This window comes from Mycteria americana, chromosome 1 (assembly GCF_035582795.1).
Source record: "Mycteria americana isolate JAX WOST 10 ecotype Jacksonville Zoo and Gardens chromosome 1, USCA_MyAme_1.0, whole genome shotgun sequence".
NCBI classification, from domain to species: Eukaryota; Metazoa; Chordata; class Aves; order Ciconiiformes; family Ciconiidae; genus Mycteria; species Mycteria americana.
The window spans coordinates 164,526,223-164,544,531 of record NC_134365.1 but is presented as its reverse complement, the minus strand read 5'-3'; the positions used below and the strand labels follow the sequence as shown (position 1 = coordinate 164,544,531).

Below are 18,309 nucleotides of genomic sequence, written 5' to 3'. Positions count from 1 at the left end.
CACAAGTTTTGGCAAGAAAAAAACACTACCTTGCTGTTTCAAAACTGGTCAGGACATCCTTTTTCTTTTTTTTTTTTCTTTTTTTCATCCCTACCTTACTACTGTAGAGGAAACAGTCCCTATTTCAGTAAGAACATAACTGATTCAGTTATTCCTCTAACAGAGTTGGCATGGACAGAGGTTGTCTGCAGTTACTCATGTTTGATAGGAAATTAGTTCTGCATATGGAATAATGGCCAGTCTTGGTCACTCTGTTCTAAAGAAGCAGGCAAGATAGGAAAGCCAGTTCAGGTATTTAGAGATACGATGTGATTACTATTGGAGAGATTGTGAAGACTCTTGTATTGAAAGAAGGAGAGTTAGATTTGACTAAAGTATTTAAATTGAAAGTGATACAGGAAACTGGTTGTTCCTTTCATGTCGTGGGACAGGATGAAAGGAAGAAAGGATGCTCTCTGAAATAGCAGGCCAGTAAGAAGCAGCAGTGATTCTTGTGTTGGTTTGTGAGGTACTAGTGCTTTTAGAAATAGTGACTGAGAAGAATTGATTAAATATCTCACTTGACGTACCATGAATTAGTAATAAGTCTCCTGGTTTCATAGCAAACTTCTTGTGGTCAGGAAGCTGTCATCCTGCTTCCTCCTGCTTCCAACCCTCACCCCTCAGGTGGGGAGAATGATTAGCTGTCTGAAAGAGACTACTGGAGAGTACCATCAAAATCGAAGTCTCTTCCAACTGAGAGAAAGTGCAAGATGTACTTGCCATCAGGTGTGCTGGGTGCATTGCCTCTGTGGTGTGCAGCACTGGAAAACATACCTTCCCATATACTTAATACTTGTAGCCTTTAAATAAGGGAGTCAATTTAAAAAAGAGAAATCTAGTACTGTCATTGCAAATACTCAACCCCTGAGCAGCTTGGTTTCCAGCTGTGGTGCGTGCTGTAGATGATGTGGTGCTCAGTGAAGCTGAGCAATCTGATCTGCATTTGGCAGGACGTTGTGATGGGACCTCCCATTATTACATGAAGTAGATTAAGTACACTGGCACTTAAAATTATTGGAGTGATGAAGCAGCATAATGAAATCCCTGCATTTTCATTATTTTCATCAGTTTCAACAGCATATATTGGGCACATACACGCATTAGTGTACGCTCCTGTTTGTTGGGGTTTTTTTAATGACTGAACAAATTATTAAAAGTATCAGCAGAAGCCAAAATGCTTTGTTCAGGCAGCAAATGACAGTGTCCAGTGATGTGAAAATGAATAGAAATTTTGTTTTGTTTGTAACAGCATATGAAATTGTTGGGGCACTGGAAATACTTTTTGGAATTTTTTTTTCAATAACCAAAACAAGATTGCAATGGTATCAGATGTCTGGGTAATACAAATTCATTAGCACTTCCTGCTGTCTTGCTCAGAAACAGTGAAAAACAAATGTAACACCTGCTGAGAAATAGCATCTGCTTGGAAATAATCTGATGCAAGTACTTTGTCTAACTTGAGAAACCTAGGAGACTTGGATCTGCAAATGAGACTTTGAGGATTGTAACAGTGAAAGAAGAGCAGTCTCATTAAAGACTTCAACAGTTGCTTCCCTTGATAAATCTTGATATCAAGGAATATTTAAACTTGGTGTCTTAAGCATTCAGTTATCACTTACAATAATAATATAGTTTACTTCAGAAAAAAAAAGTATAGACCTGGAATTTCTTAAAAATTCATGAGTATGTTACAGCACCTCTCTTGCTTTCATTCCTGAGAAATGCAACTCTTCAAATAAAAGTGAGAGCATGCCTTTGGAAAAAAACCCTTAAAATCTAACCATCTGCATATTATACAGAGGTGTAAAAAGCAAATATTTGTCTTTCACTAACAGTATGAACTTACTGGTAATCTGAAATCCATCTTTATTGTCATTAAAGAGGAAGAGGCTTTATATTGTGTTGATTGAGTGTAGACTATGGGAGAAGAAGGAATACTAATTTAAAGACTCTATATAATGCATCCTTCCATTGAACAGCAGTCTATGGGACTAACACTGTGCAGTGGGCTCTTCAAATACTAGTCACTGAAACTTGTGTTTTGTCCCAGTCCTACATGCTTGTTATGTTAATTGATGTGACTGTTGTAACATCTAGAGAGTGTTCTGACCTGCCGCTAGTAACCTCCCTTCTCCTTCCTTTCCAAAAAGTGTGATGAACCTAAAGAAGGAAAATTACCTAATTTAGATGTGAAAATGAATCTCCTCTACTCTAAGGTTTTCTAATTTCGGAAAAAAAAAACATGGCAAGTTGAAATAAGTTTTGCTGTTTATATATGGTAATAGCAAAACTTCAGTTTTGGAGAGTGGTTGAGTTCTTTAAATTGAAGTTTGTAAAGATTTGTGTAATCTTTTTTCATTCACTTTTTATAAAAGCTATTAAAGACTATGAGACTGCTCAAGCCAATAGTGAAAATGACCAGCAGATTCGGGAGGGGCTAGAACGTGCCCAGAGGATGCTGAAGCAATCACAGAAGAGGGATTACTATAAAATCTTAGGAGTAAAAAGGTGAGATTAATATCTGAGATGATAATGTGAAAGTTGGTTATTAAACCAGTACATCTAGGGCTGATCACTTGAATTTGTTTTGCTGACTGTTAGTTTTTTTTCCTGTATCTTGCTACCTTTACTTTCCTACTGTACTAGTTTAGCAGTTTTCAGCTTTTAAGTAGCATTTGTTTACAATTCCTTTAGAAAGAATGAAAAAACAACATTGGGAAGGAAGGAAATAAATCCCTTGGCAAGAAATTCTTAGTATAGATAATCAAGAATCAGGTGAATTAATTGGGGAAGAAATGAAGACTAGAAAGAATTACTGAAAGCAACAAAAAAATAAAATTGTGGCAGATAATATGATAGATTGGAAGAGTTTGAAAGGAGTAATTGAAAGGTATCTAAAATACTTCTGCCGTTCACCTTGAGAAACTCACGACTTCTTTTTGTAATGAGGACCAAACAAATGTCCAATTCTGAACTAGTGTTGGTCATCCTTCCAATTGTGAACTAATTTGATCTCTGCTCTTTGTACTTTTTGTTACTCACCTGACTGTAAATTCTTTGGACTGGGAACTGTATTGTGCATAGTAGCTGGCAGTAGCATCTTTCCAAAGAAGGTAAATGGGTGGTGAAGGAAAGAGTGAGTAATCTTTGTTTAAAGTTGCAACCTACTGCTTCTGGGTTTTGTATAAAGAATCTTCAGTGCCACTGGCAGAAGGTTAACTAACTCATAATTTTCCTGATGCCTTTAATTACTGTCTCAGTGTTTTAAAATAAGCCTGTAGATTCACCAGTGTGGCATATGAACAATTAAAAATTTAAGTTATCTATAACTTTATCCATCCAGAAATGCTCGAAAGCAAGAAATCATAAAAGCTTACAGAAAGCTGGCATCCCAGTGGCACCCTGATAACTTCCAGAGTGAGGAAGAAAAGAAGAAAGCAGAGAAAAAATTCATTGATATAGCAGCTGCTAAAGAAGTCCTCACTGACCCAGGTAATGATTGTTCTTATGCAGTGACTTCAATTTTTTTTACTTTTTTACAGTAGGGTAAAAATGCAGCAAGTGTAAGTCGTAACAAGTATTACGGCTTCCCTTTTTCCCTTTCTCCCCTTAATCCATCTTGAGAAAGCAATGCACTAATACTTGCATCCAGTCTGTTGCATGAATTCAGATGTAAACCTGGAATTATTTATTGTGGTTCAGTGACTTTTGTTTAAAGTCAAATAAAAATTATTTCAAAAGCCTCTTTTTAGGCTATCATCTTGCAGAGATTTCCAGGATTGATTAACTCTGGAGATCCTTTCTTTAAGGATGTGGGTGTCTCCTTCTGCCCAGAGTTCTATTGCAAACTACATTGAGATTATAACAGCACCTGAAGTATTCCAAAGAAGCCCTCAAAATTGGCTCTTGTTGTGTGTATCAAAGCCTAGATGCATTGTGCAAGCAGATGCTCTGCAAACAGAGCATTTTCCCGAGGGCAGGGGACTGAGTTCTTGGTTCCTGTCAGGCTGAGGGAGAGGATGCCCTCACTGCTGGTCTATGGCCGTGCTCCTGGGGCCGGCCCAGTCCTTAGGAGCAAGAAGCACTGTCAGGTCTGGCTGTCTGCTTGTCAGCTCTGGAGGAGGGGGAAAAAAATTAAGAAGGCAGTCACTCTCCTAGGAGACCCAGTGGTGTGGTGACTAGGAGATCTGATGTCTGTCTCGCCAAGAGATGAACAGAAAGGGTTGGACCATTTAGTCTCAAGAACGTAATACAAACCGGGGTGGTGTGGTTATCTCGCCTCCTTTAAAAAAAAACAAGCAAACCAACCCAAACAACAACAACAAAAACCCCAACAAACGAAAAATCCCTCAACCAGAGCTATTTGTTAAGTTCTTGTCTTTAAACAGGTCCTGTACGGTCACTGGAAAGAGAAGCACATAAAAAGATGTAGATATTGGAGGCTTCTGTTTTTATCTTCAACTGTTCAGGATCATCTAAGTAATAGTTAGGCAGATGGGCTCAGACTTTCTTGAGGGAAGGAGAGATCTGAGAGTGAACTGCATTACAAGCACTTCTGGTCAGAAAACCTTTTTCTGTGTTAATGTGATCTTTTGTTCATAATTATGAACACAAATTAGGAGATTTATATACTGGAAGTGTTTGAGATTCTGTTTGCCCTGTCAACATCTCCAGGGCATGTTCATGTATTTTCTCCTTGACACTGTTTCTTACGTCATGTTTACCATTGCTGTCAAACTAACTGGGCAAGAAAAGTAACACCGGTCATATTCAGCTTTTGTAATGCCACCTGTATTGCTTTCCGTCTTTTCTTACTGCGATGACATTCTCTCCTTTCATCCAGATATTTTTCCCAGGTCATTTTCTGGCTCTAGTGACCACGTTGGTTATGTAAAGAAAAACTATAAAGCCTGTGGACCCCTAAATCTCTGAGCTTTGATTTGCAAGCTTATTATCACAGGGCTCTGGTGTACTTTGAAGCCATCTTCCACATTCCTCCCTCAGCCAGTTTCACGATTTCCCCCACAACTAACCCCTTTGCTTCCCTTCTCTGCCTTGATAAAATGGGTGCCCTGAAAAAGTGCCAGGTGATCGAAAACCTTGTGGCACTTGCAGGCTGCTTGAAAGTTATATGTGGGTATAAATAACACAGTAGTGGTGTAGCCTGTGACTTGTCTGTGGGTCTTGGGGAAGGCTTTCAGTTTTGTCCCTGCTGGACAAAACTGCTTAAAGAACATGCTTTCTGCTTCCAAACTGCTGTCCCCTAGACACCTGTGTGCCTGAATGGTATGTGGAGCAGACTGAAAACGTTTGGGTCTCTGCATGCTGACTTTCGTGCTGTTGCTGAATGATCAATATTGGCATTTATTGGTTGCGAAGAATTGGCAGGGTACAGCATGGTCTGTCCTTGGACCATCCTGAGTGAGTGCAGCTATGAGAGAATAGGTCCAATAAACTCATCAAGGACAAAATGTCCCAATTATTTGTGGGATGCAGTTGGTCAAAGTGCAACTGTCCCATCCCTGTTGAAATTCATACCTGTCCTATTGGACAGCCAGGTACTGGCTTGCCTTGTTTTAAACTAAATGATTTGTTTGGAGTTTTTTGTATAGTGTTTTCATGGTGTTAGTCTCTTCTCTGCCAGTCTCCTGGACAGCTTTGAAAAACTCAGAGTAATTAGGTCCTACAGATGCTCCCAATACAAGTGATAATTGCAGCTCTGTGGCCTGGGGCGGGGGGGGGGGGGGTGTCTGAATTGGTTATTGGTCATCGAAGATGCTTGGTGTTACTGCCCTAACTACTGTGCCATGATTCCACCTTGGTTTTGTTTCCTGCAGAAATGAGGCGGAAGTTTGATGCGGGAGAGGACCCGCTGGATGCGGAGAGTCAGCAGGGTGGGGGCAACCCTTTCCACAGGAACTGGAACACATGGCAAGGATTCAATCCCTTTGGTTCTGGAGGAGGACCATTTACATTCAAATTTCACTTCAGTTAGAGCCAAGACTGTTTCTGGTGGCTGCTGCTGTTTTTTACTTAATTCGCTGAAAAATGAAAAGTCTCTCAGTTCAAGACCCAAAATCTTAATTTCTAATGTTGTCCTTAATCCAGAGTCTTACTGCACTAGAAGAAAGCTCCTTCTTTCTTTTAGCATTCAGAGGGTTTGCTTTGTGGTGAACTTGACAAGCTCATACTGGTTGGGGGGTTTGTTACTGCCTATGTATTTGTTGTGGATATGCAGGACATGTTTATTCCTATGGATGGAAAAAAACAGTAAGGGGCTACTTAGGGCAACACAAACATAAATTTAGGACTCAAGTATATGCTTAAAGGTAAAAATGCATGTAAATATTTTTCTGAATTGGGGCCTAATAAACGTGGAAAGGGTAGTTATAGTCTCTACGTTAACAAATTGTTAGTCATTGTGCTCAGCAGAATGATCCATCTCAGTATTCTTAAAAGGAAACCCTAGCGACCACCTCCTGTATTTCTGTTGGCAGTGCCATAGGTAGGGTGAAGAGGCTGCATACTGAATGAGTCTGAACAATCGCTCTGAAAGAAGATCGCTTGTAAGTAATTGTATGTGAAAATGTCTACTCACTTTATTCATTAACCTGGAATGAATTGGGATGATTTCCTTGGTGATAATTGTCAAATATGAAAGTAAAAAAAAAAAAAATACCTGATGTTTTTTGGAAGACTTTTTCTGAATGTGATTTGGGATGTTTAGGTATCATTTTTGAGTAGTTTGCACTTTAACAAAACACCTGCTTGAGATTTGAGCAAAAAATTTGATGTGACGTTTCCCTGACTATGCAGCAATTTGTTACTTCTCTGTACATAAGCTCAGAACCGATACAGGTTGTGAGGTGAGCGTACTGCGGACTGTAGGAATACGATATTAACTCTAGCCTTATCCTGTAATATGACTTCATTTCTGCTGGGGGTTGCAACAGTGAGTTAATACTATGTGAAATTTTTTGAAGTAATGTTATGTTTTGTGTAACAGCCACAGTACTGCAAAAACAACTGCCTGTGTGCAAAAAGGGGGACTCACTTGCCATTAGCCAAAAGTCTGGTTTATTTTTTCTATATGGACGTAGCTAAAATTGGTTTAGTGTATTGATCGAACTGTGTGAATGCTATGTGAGGTATTACCAGGACTGTAGCTGCTATGAGTGAATAGTCTTCTTATTCTGTAACCACATATATTCATCGTAATTACTGATGAGTTTCAGCAGCCATTTTCTTAGAATGCAAGAATTACAGTTCATCAATGTTTTCTTGATTGGATTTTAACTGGAAAACAATAATCAATTGATAGGAATCTTCTCTCACTTCAACTCATGGCATTTGAAAGCATAAGCAGCCTCAGTAAAACAGATGAAATCAGCAAATAAGGCCTTCAATCTGAAAGTGGGTTTTTATTACTGTAATCAGAGTTGCTGTTGGAGCATAACACTTGTCTCCTGCCTCAAGTACTTTACAAATATAATTGTGAGGCCATGTGGTCTTGTAAAATGTTCTTCAACAGCAATTTAAAGGTCAGTGTTTGTTCAGCAGAAATTTATCTTCAAGCTGAAGAGTATATGTGGTGATTTCTAACAGTTTATGGTACAAAAACACCCCAGCAGCCTGTTAAACTCCGGTGTCAGATATTTTCCAAGTTGAATGACTTTCTAGAAGTTTGACTTCTGCTTTTGACCTGTCTGAAAGCTTTTTGTTTAAACTCTGCAGAAGATGCTCAGGACGCTGTTCACGCCGTTCTGGGCTAGCATGGTTCTTGTAGGACCTCTAAGGCTTAGACATAGGAACTTGCTGCACAGTAAATAACCTTTTACCCCATGGTATCAGCTGATGCAGACAGCTCTCTGCGCATGTGCTTTTTGCTCACAGTAAGTAAAAGATCGGTAGGTAGCTTTCACGTACAGTGGTCTCTTGGCTGTCGTCAGCCCTCTGTCCCTGAGGGTGAGCTAGACCCAACCATACTTGCTACAGGCTGGGTGGCTGCTGTATGGTTTGCGGGTTGTACATGTTTGTGTGCGAGCCATTGCTCTGTATAAACACTTTTATATTGCCTTGTTCACTACAGAAGGGGCTGTTTTTAAATTAATATTGAATGACCAGTGTAGCAATACGTCATATTTTGTACATACAGGAGTGTTGTTCAGTTTCAGGAAGTCACAATAAATACCACAGACAGCTATGTGTGTGTGTGCTAGGGAAGTGCTAGAAATAATACATCTTCTTTTAAAGGACTACCCTTGTTCAGCTTTTTTGTTCTCATCCCTTTCCCTTTTCTCTTTTAAAAGCTATAGCTGAGAAAACTGTTTCCTGTTTTTTAATCTCTTTTTTAAGGGAAGGAATAAGTCCCTCACAAGTAAATTATTCATACAAGGCACTGATGTTAGAGCAGTGCATATTTGTTTCTCTAAGGCAATGGACAGTTCTGCTGTACACTGGCAGCAGTCAGGAACAAAAAGGATTCTGTTTATTTTGAGAATGGGAAAGGGAAAATTGCATATTAAGGAAAAAAAAAGGATTGAATGTAGCCAATAGAAGAAGGAAGATGATTAATGCGTGAATGCTGTTCATAGATTCCTTCTGTGGAAGACAGTGTCTTTAAAGAAAAACAAAAAATGACAATGGAGAATAAGGCTTTCTGACATTAAGCAGCTGCTGATTACAAGAAGTGTTGTCACTCTAGTGGTGTTTTTAAGGGAGCAGATGCTGGCTTTTAGCTCTAGGGTACTTCCAAAAATACAGAAAGACAAAGTTGTGATAAAAAGAAAGTGTTTACCTGTCAAGGATCTCCAGATAAAGTGATGCATTTCCTGATGTGACTTCAGAAAATGAAGCGCTGGTAACACACTGAGTGTTAATGGTGCAGGCGATGTACAAGGAAGCTGAATTTGCCTTTTTATTTATTAGTGGGTGTCCGTAGTGCAATAATGTTCAATACCTGAACATTGAAATAAATGTCTTGTTAGTTTGTAAACCCCGAGATGTGCATGAAGCATCATTACAGTAATTGGCCTATATGTAGATGCGAACTTTCTCTGTTGAATTCTCTCTTTCAGTTTTAATAAAATAGTTTCCAACTTGTTTTAAAATGAAGTGGGGGGAGCATATTTTACTTGATACATGCTTAATACTGATGTATTAATAAATCAGTATTAAACCAGATTCGAAGTGAATTATAAACAAGAGCTCAAACTTGTGACATACACAGAAAATGTGTCAGCTTAAACTTTTTTAAAAAAAAATAAAGCTTGTTATCATTTCAGTTTTCAGACCAGTGTTTGGAATAAGAATTATTCTTCTCCTTAGGGCTGTGATTTGTAGGAGCTTTGCTGGAAACTAGCCAGTATAGCATAGCAGGTTAGTTGTATTTAAAAGTGCCTTATTGTAAGGTATTGTTTGTTTGCTCTGTAATACACACTTTTATCCATAAAATAACAACAAAAAATGGAAGAATAATTTTTTTTTGCCCTCAGCAAATCTCAAAGTAGCAGTTTTATGTTTTAAGAAGGATAAGTAAAGCTAGCCAGAGATTTATCAAATGTTTCAAATTATAAAATGTCTTTATATAAAATCATAAATCTAAAAAGCAAGAACTGTTTTTTCTAGAACTGTGGGAATTATTTTATGGTATTTTTCACAATAAAGATATTTATGATGACAAGAAAGCACTGCAGTGTATTTGTCTGCCCTTCTTTCCTCATCCTGCTCTCCAAGTTTGAAGTCAGAGCTGTGCAGGAATGCAGCAAAAGGCTGCCAAAACCTGGCTTCACATTTCTTAAGCAGCTAATGCAAAAGTTGTCAGGCTTTAACAAGGAAGGCAGAGAGTGAAAAGCAGCATTTGGGTACTTCACACTTGGGTTTCAAAACTTAGTTTTTCTCCTGTTAGTTCCTGCCTGCGGGAGCAGCCCTCTCTCCTTGTAGCTGAGCAGGTAGCAGGAGTGCAGCAACCTGTTGTATGGAACATAGAGGACAATGTTTGGCAAACTGTCCCAGACCTGTACCTGGCTGTGTTCGGGGGGCTGGGGGCAGAATCAAATCACAGGCAGTCTTTCTGGATAGCAGCCTGTCGCAGGAAAGCCTCTGGTGACACGAGGGGAGAGGAGGAATCCCCTCTGCCCTCTCTCCTGAGGCTGGAACTTAGGGCCAGCCAGCAGCTCTGGAGAGAGAAGGTTGGTGGCTGAGGGCATGTGGGAGGTGTAAGATGAGCGTGTACTCTTAAGTATGATTTCTAGGCGATGATGAAAACTACTTCTAAAGACAGTAAACTGATTTTTTAATTATTTTATTTATTTTTAATCCAGTAAATGTTCCAAGGGGGCTAACAGAAGTACCAGAACTTGGAAGGCAGGTGAGAAGTTGCTGAGCCTGCAGGAGTGAGTTACGCAGCAGCTCTTCCAGGTAGACTTCAAGGCTAGCTGAAAGGAACAAGAGGTAGTGCTACTCTGCACAGGCAGAGTCTGTAGGAGGCTGGAGCAGAAACTGCATCATGGGCCTCTGAGCAGACCGTGCCCTAAAAGTACTCCAGTAGAGCTTGAACTCCATCGGTGATTTCACTGAAGAAAGTGTCAATTCATACACGGTGCCATAAAACAGCCACCGAGGGCTCAGTCTAGTCACCAATAGAACCCCTGCGCAGTAACATGAGAAACGAAGCAGAGTTGTATCCATGGCATCTATAAAGATGACAATCCTACCTGAAGTCATCCAGAGCGTATACATGTGCATGAGTGACAGTGTGAGTAAGCTTCGACCTCCTTATCAGTCATCAAAATGTGCATGTTCTTTTCTTAACCTCTTCCTTAGAAACTGTTAATTTTTAGGAGTTCCTGGTTGGAAGCAATTTACTGTACACTCTTGTGTGTGTATACAGTGGTAAAGGGCATGGATACATACACAGCTGGTGAGAGTGAAGGTGTCTGAGTTTAAAATTACATGGCTTGCAGCTGCCAAATGTGTGAAAGTGAACACAGATGACAGAAGGTGAGATGAGATGTTTGGGGGGTGGCTGGAAGCAAGGGCTTCTTTAAGAGGCCAGGTTTTATGTGGGATTCCTTAGTGTGGTTTCCCAGTGTCTGTCTTTGGAAACCTGTAGCCTACCTGTCAGATATGAGCACATCAGTCTGTCTTGACCTCAGAAAAGCACAACAGTAAGAGATGCAGTTATGGTCTAGGAAAGATTCCTGAAATGTCAAGTCTGTGGGGACTGGGAAAGGAGTTACAGCTGGAGTGCTGGGCTGGTTTTTGGGGGGTTCTGTGGTTGTTGGGGGTTTTTTGTGGTTTTGGTGTGTTGGTTTTTTTTTTTCTCCCCCCTTCAGGCTCATGGCTGTAAGCGGAGTATACACCTAACTAAGGAGAGGAAGGACACACAATGTACAGAGACAGGAGAAGCTACAGGTAGAGTCACAGCTGAGCAGCTGTTTGTCAGGGCTTATAATGTTGCCAAGTTCTGTCAGTTTTCACAACACTAGAGTGTGGTGTATCTCTTGCATCATCTTCCTAAACGTGAAGAATTTTTCTACGGGCAAAACATATTTCCCTACTGTTGTAACTGCAAGACTCAATGTGCTTTAAAGCCTGCCAGATGCTTACTATAGGATAGCTCATGTTAAGGGTGGTTTACCACCTACCACCAATTTGAAAACATGGTGTTATTACACAGCACGTCCATATGAGAGGTAAATCGTAGTAGAATGACAGTGTGCCTCTTAAGCATTTGGATGGGTAGCTAAATTACAGGCACCACAAACACCGCTAGTAAAAGGTGTTCCTGACATACGGATGAAGAACACTTACATTTCAGAGAAGATGCATTACACGAAAGGAGGTGTGAGTCAACTTGGCCATGTGTTGTCAGTCAGTTACATGCCTGGAAGTGGAACTTAAAAACAGAGTCAATATGTCAAGTTAACTGAAAGGAACCATGTTTGAAAGCTGGCTTCTCAGAACTGAACTTGTGGAGAAAAAATGACCCTGCTGAAAGTGTCTTTGTTTTTAGGCCCCTTTAAGGGAGAAGTTTTGGTTGCTTCTCTCACCTGCACCATTCTGCCCTGAAAGGAAAGGATCTGCAAGCAAAAACAGTCTCTCTTCAAGAAATCTATCAGCTCAGGCTGCAGTTTGTACTACCAGCTGTCTACCCCAGCCCTTTCACAAGGTGCAAATCTGGTTACTGTCTGCTAGGCAACGTCTACATGCTGCTCAGTCCTGCTGCGCTAGGCTGGGAAACTCTGACCTTACAGTACAGTATCCTTGGAGATAAAGCACCTCAAAGGGGTAGATAAAAAGAGAGACTGAGCACTTTCAGGCTTGCAATTTTATATATATTCATCTATATAGAACCATTATCTATTGCAAAGGAAGAAAATAATTGTCTGATAATAAAAGGTTGGCAACCTTGTAAGTAATTACACAATTTTTATTAATGTCTTTTTCATGCATGTCTTTAGAGCTTTTTTTAATAAGTGCAGCATTGATTTATTCTGTTTTTAAGCCATGAATAGAAAGAAATTTGTGTTTAGCAAAGGACGAAAACCATCTACACATCTGCATTTTACAGCTGTCAGAGCCCAAAATCTGGTCCAGAGTGCCACACTGATGACTGTAAGTGGAGTAAGCTATTTCTGTGACATTCTTTTCAAGACTTCTGGCAATGTATGAAAAGAAGCTGCCAGAATGTTTCATTTGAAAGAATGAGGATTCAAAGGTAAAAGAACCAAGATCTCTATCAGTAGGGAGAGATTTAGGTTCAGCAATACTGATTGTGGCTATAACTGTGTGACTCCTGCCTTTAGGAGAGGAATTCACAAACCAAATTGAGACTTTCAGCACACAGTTGGTGTGGCTGACGTGCAGAATGAAAGGATAGCCTCACTGTGAGCACACCCTCTCAGGCAGTGGGAGATCTGACATCCTGGACCCCTCTGCTTCAGGGGGATTTGAATCCATGCAGAGCAAGAGTGCATCTGAATGAGGCTCAGAAGAAGTGGGGAAAAAAAGGTGATATTCACCAAATCGGTGCAAAAGTAGCTTTGGGTCTCTGGCCCCCTGAAGCAGCCCTTCCTTGAGAGGAGCAGGGTACGGACTCCCCACTGCTGAGGACCCTTTTCATCGGTCTGTGTTACATAGTCACCGGAGCTAATGCTTGAGAGACCAGACTTCAGTGTGGTGTACAAGGGGTATTCCCCTCAGGGCAACAAAAGAGGCAGTATGTCACTCTAAAAGTAGCTGCTGAAAAATAGATACTAGAGAAAACAATGCATGCTGGATGGCAGCCCACAGTCACGCTGGCAGGCAGATTATCCCACACGTGGCACTATGTGATGTAGTAGAGACATGATGCTGGATTAAACCAGTTGAGGATTTGATCTAATATAATAAAAGATACTGCTTCCCTGTCAACAAATGTTTCAGTACTTCCACTCAGATTTTCTTGCGTATGCTTAAATCCAGACTTTGAACAAAGGACAAAGCATAATGACAAAGCATAAGCAGGAACGAAGAAACCATCTATGTACCTTGGAAAGGTAAAGCAGCATTACAACCAAAAAACAGAGATGAAGCTTTAACAGCTGTAGACACCCACGAACAAGGTCTGCAAGGAGAAACTGTACCAGCAGCACACTGTGGATACTGCACAAAGAAATGACAAGTGCTCAGGGTGGGTGACTCTCTGTTAAGGGGCACTAAGGCACCTATCTGCTGGCTGGACAGGGAGTCACAAGAGATATGCTGCCTTCTGGGAGCTAAGGTCTGAGATGCTGCCAAGAGGGTGCCACAACTTGTCATGAGCACAGGTGACTATCCATTGCTGCTCTTTCATGTGGGCACAAATGACCCTGCAAGCCAGAACCTGGGCAGAATCAAGGAAGACTACAAAGCCCTGGGGCTGCAAGCAAAAAGTATTGGTGCCCAAGTTATCTTTTCTTCTATTTTACCAGTTAGAAGAAAGGGTGCAGCCAGAAATAGACATATAATGCAAATCAACTTCTGGCTTCGTGGCTGGTGCCATCGTGAGGGTTTTGGCTTTTATGACAATGTGACATTCTTTGATGACTACAGCCTGTTAGGGAGGGATGGGATCCAGCTGTCTAGAAGAGGCAAGGGAATCTTTGGCAGGAGGCTGGCCAACTTGGTGAGGCGGGCTTTAAACTGAAGGACTCTGGGGACGGGGTCCAAAGTGGCAACACTCACGCCATTGCAACCAACTGGGGAATAAGCCAGGCCAGCCAGGGCAGTGACAGATGTTCCTTAGCTGCTTCCCAAGATAAGAACCAGAAGACCAACCTCCTCAACTGTATGTATACCAATGCACGTGGCCTGGGGAACAAACAGGAGGAACTGGAACTCTGCACCCAGTCAGAAAAATTATGACATCATAGGAATAACTGAAACATGGTGGGAGAACTCACATGACTTCACATCACATGATTGTGATGGATAGCTGTAGGCTGTTTTGTAAAGACAGGCAGGGAAGAAGAAGAAGAGGAGGAGTAGTAGTCATGCTCTATGTTAAGGAGAACGGTGAATGTATAGAAGTCAACTACGGTGGCTGTGGAAGCCCTATTGAATGCCTCTGGGTCAAGATCAGAGGGGTTGTCTCCAAGGGTGATCTTACAGTAGGCATCTGCTACCAACCTCCAAACCAAGATGATAAGGCCAACTAAGCAATATTTGGGTCACTTAAACAAGCTTTGGGTCAACAGAACCTGGTTCTTATGGGTGACTTCAACTACCCAGACAGTTGTTGGAAGAACAGTACAGCAGCTCACATGTCATCCGTCGAGGTCCTGGAACGCGTAGAGGACTGCTTCCTCCCACAAATGTTAGATATGCCAACCAGGAATGAGGCACTGCTGGACTTGCTACTCGCAAACCAAGAAAATCTGCTTTGTAATATCTCGGTTAGTGATAGCCTTGGCTGCAGTGATCACAATATTGCGGAGTTTGGGATCCTGCTGAGCACACTGAAGATTAGTACTAAGACAAAGATTTTAGATTTTACAAGAGCAAACTTCAGCTCGCTCAAAGCTCAGTTGGGAGGGATTCTGTGGGGAGCTTCCATGGAGGATAAAGGAGCTAGCGAGTGCCAGGAATTTTTCAAGAACACTCTCCTGGCAGCACAAAAATAGTTCATCCCCTTTAAGGGTAAGGGAAGTAGGTGGAGCAAGAGACCCCCTTGGCTTAACTGTGAGCTTCTGAGTCTGCTCAAAACCAAAAGGGAAGCATACCAGGGATAGAAAAGCAGACAAATACCTGTTGGGAACTACAAGGGCATTGCCAGGGTGTGCAGAGAGGCAGTTAGAAAAGCAAAAGCTCAGCTTGAGTAGAAATTGGCTAGAGATGTCAAAAACTGCAAGAAAGGGTTCTTCAGCTATGTAAACAACAAGCAGAAACAGAAGGAAATATTGGCCCGCTAAACAGAGAGGTGAACTAGTCACCAACAACGCTGAAAAGACAGAGGGTCTCAACGCTTTCTTCACCTCTGTCTTTACCAGCACTGTAGGGCCCCAGGCCTTGGGAGTAAAAATCCAGGTTGATGCAAACACAGACTCACTGCCAGTGAAGGAAGAGTTGGTATGTGAACTATTACAGGGGCTTGACCCCTACAAATTTATTGGCCCTGACAATATCCACCCAAGAGTGTTAAGAGAGCTGGCGGATAGTGTTGTGAGGCTGCTCTCCATAATCTTTGAGAAGTCGTGGAGACTGGGGGATGTCCCGGAAGGCAGCTAATGTCACTCCCAATCTATAAGGGCTTAAAGGAGGATCCAGGAAACTATAGGCCCATCAGTCTTATTTCAGTCACTGGGAAACTTATGAATGAATCCTCCTGGGGGCTATCACAAGTCAAATGAAGCACTTGATTGGGAAAAGCCAGCACAGATTCACCAAGGGCAAATCGTGCTTGACAAACCTGATTGCCTTCTATGACAAAGTAACCTGCTCAGTTGATGTGAAGTGAGCGGTGGACATTATCTATGTGGATTTCTCCAAGGCTTTTGATACAGTTTTCCACAGCCTCCTCCACAGAAACCGATGCGTTGTGGTCTAGACAAGTGGTCCATGCGGTGGCTGGGGAACTGGCTGACAGGCTGCACCCAGAGGGTGGTGGTAAATAGCTCCTTTTCAAACTGGCAACCTGTCACAAGTGGGGTCCCCCAGGGATCGATATTGGGCCCAACACTGTTTAGTATCTTCGTAAGTAAGTGATGCGGATGATGGGATCAAGTGTACCCTGATGAAGTTTGCCGATGATACCAAACTGAGTGGGGAAGTGGACACTTTGGAAGGGAGAGCCACCCTGCAGGAAGACCTGGATAGGCTGGAAGAGTGGGCTAACAAGAACCTTATGAAGTTCAACAAAGGCAAGTGTAAGATCTTGCACCTGGGAAAACATAATCCAGGAGTGCAGCAGGGCTGGGATCTACCCAGCTGGGGAGCAGCTCTGTGGAAAGGGATCTGGGCGGTCCTGGTGGACAACAGGCTCGATGTGAGTGAACAATGTGCTGCTATGGCAAAACAAGCCAACAGGATGCTGGGTTGCATGAACAAGGGCATCACCAGCAGAGATAAAGAAGTCATTATCCCACTGTACTCAGAGCTTGTCAGGCCACACCTGGAATACCGTGTTCAGTTTTGGTCCCTGCTGTGCAAAAAAGATGTGGACAGGCTGGAGAGGGTCCAGAGAAGGGCCACAAAGATGATCAAAGGACTGGGAAGCTTGCCATATGAGGAAAGGCTGAGAGAACTGGGTTTGTTCAGCCTTGAGAAAAGGCTGAGGGGAGACCTTATCACCATGTTCTAGTACTTAAAGGGTGGCTACAAAGAAGATGGAGCCTCCCTTTTTACGAGGAGTCACATGGAAAAGATGAGGGGTAATGGGTACAAGTTACTCCTGGGGACATTCCGATTGGACACAAGAGGAAAATTTTTCACAGTGAGAACAATCAGCCATTGGAATAATCTCCCCAGGGAAGTGGTGGATTCCCCAACATTGGATGCTTTCAAGACTCACCTAGACAGGGTGCAGGGCCATCTTGTCTAGACCGTGCTTTTGCCAAGAAAGGTTGGACCAGATGATCCTTGAGATCCCTTCCAACCTGGTATTCTATGATTCTGTGAAGTCTCGGTGTGAAGGCAAGTGCTTGATTTAGGAAAAAGGTTAAAAGGAACCTTACTGAGAAATATTTTCAATACTAAAGCTCTGGCTCGTCAACAATACTGCACTAAGGTCTAGTTTGTTCATTTTCTGTTAAACTTACAAGTTGATATTAAGAAGATTAAGACCTAGAAAAGACACTGTAATATGAATATAAACTGTATAAACTCTTCATTTGAACAGTTCAAATATTACTTTGCTTATTTACTGATTTGAACCAGGTTTCGGTAACACCCCTATAATCCAGGATGCGTTTTCTTCCCTTTCACAGGGCAGAGCACGCAGGTTGGAAACTAGAAGTAAGCTCTCTCTGCATCTCTCAGTAAGTTCTCACCCTACAGCAGATTCCTAGTTTTGAACATCCCAGCACACTTTCTTCACTTTGAAGACGTTTGAGGACTTGTTGCAATTTTTTTGCCTTGGATCTATTAACCAAGCATTTAATGGTTATTGTATAATACAAAATAAGAGAACGGAAAAGAATTATTTTTTTCTCCAGTGGCACCTTTAATATTTTGTACAACATATACAAGCCATTGCTTTAGTATTAAAAAATATAATGATATGCTAATGAACCAAAGTGCTGCTTTAAAGAGATCTTTGAAAAGTAGTTAATAATATTTGCCGGACCTCTTTGTTTTATAAACCAATACATCATTTCAAAAAAGAGCTTTCCTTCAAAATATTATTAGGCAGGAAAAAGAAAGGCTGTAAAACATTTTTTTACAAATATATACAACACTGTAGAAAATGGCATGAAACCTTCTAAATCTTCAAAATATCTCCAGCAAATTATGTTTCTAAGAAATTATATTCTAATCATTTAAGTAATCTCAAGGAAATAGTATTTAAAGAGGTATTTCTTTTTTAAAGCCTGTAGAACTAATCCAATTTTAAAAAGAACAGGATGCTACAGATAAAATGAACAAGAAATCAGTGCATAAATTATCCACTTTTTATGCTGCATAACACAAATTTCCCACACAGATAATCATAGTTAAAGAGAACTAAGTTTTCTTACAGAACCTGTAACTTCTGGCTTAAAGAAAAGCTTTCCAGTGTACGCTTCAAGCATGATATTCCAAGGCAGA

At 41.3% G+C, this 18,309-nt stretch overlaps 1 protein-coding gene across 2 annotated transcripts in view; it reads left to right on the top strand.

Annotated features, from left to right (window-relative positions):
* DNAJC3 (DnaJ heat shock protein family (Hsp40) member C3) overlaps positions 1–18,309 on the top strand; it is a 157,504-nt gene that overhangs the window by 27,086 nt on the left and 112,109 nt on the right. The window contains exons 10-12 of one of the 2 annotated variants that reach the window (XR_012778962.1): positions 2,418–2,550; positions 3,386–3,534; positions 5,880–8,246. Coding sequence is in view for 1 of the 2 variants with exons in the window: in XM_075526732.1 (XP_075382847.1) it covers positions 2,418–2,550; positions 3,386–3,534; positions 5,880–6,037 (440 nt within the window). In the remaining variant the exon portion in view is untranslated. Of the gene's footprint in view, positions 1–2,417; positions 2,551–3,385; positions 3,535–5,879; positions 11,306–18,309 lie in introns of those variants that run through there. The other variant, XM_075526732.1, reaches the window with a different exon arrangement.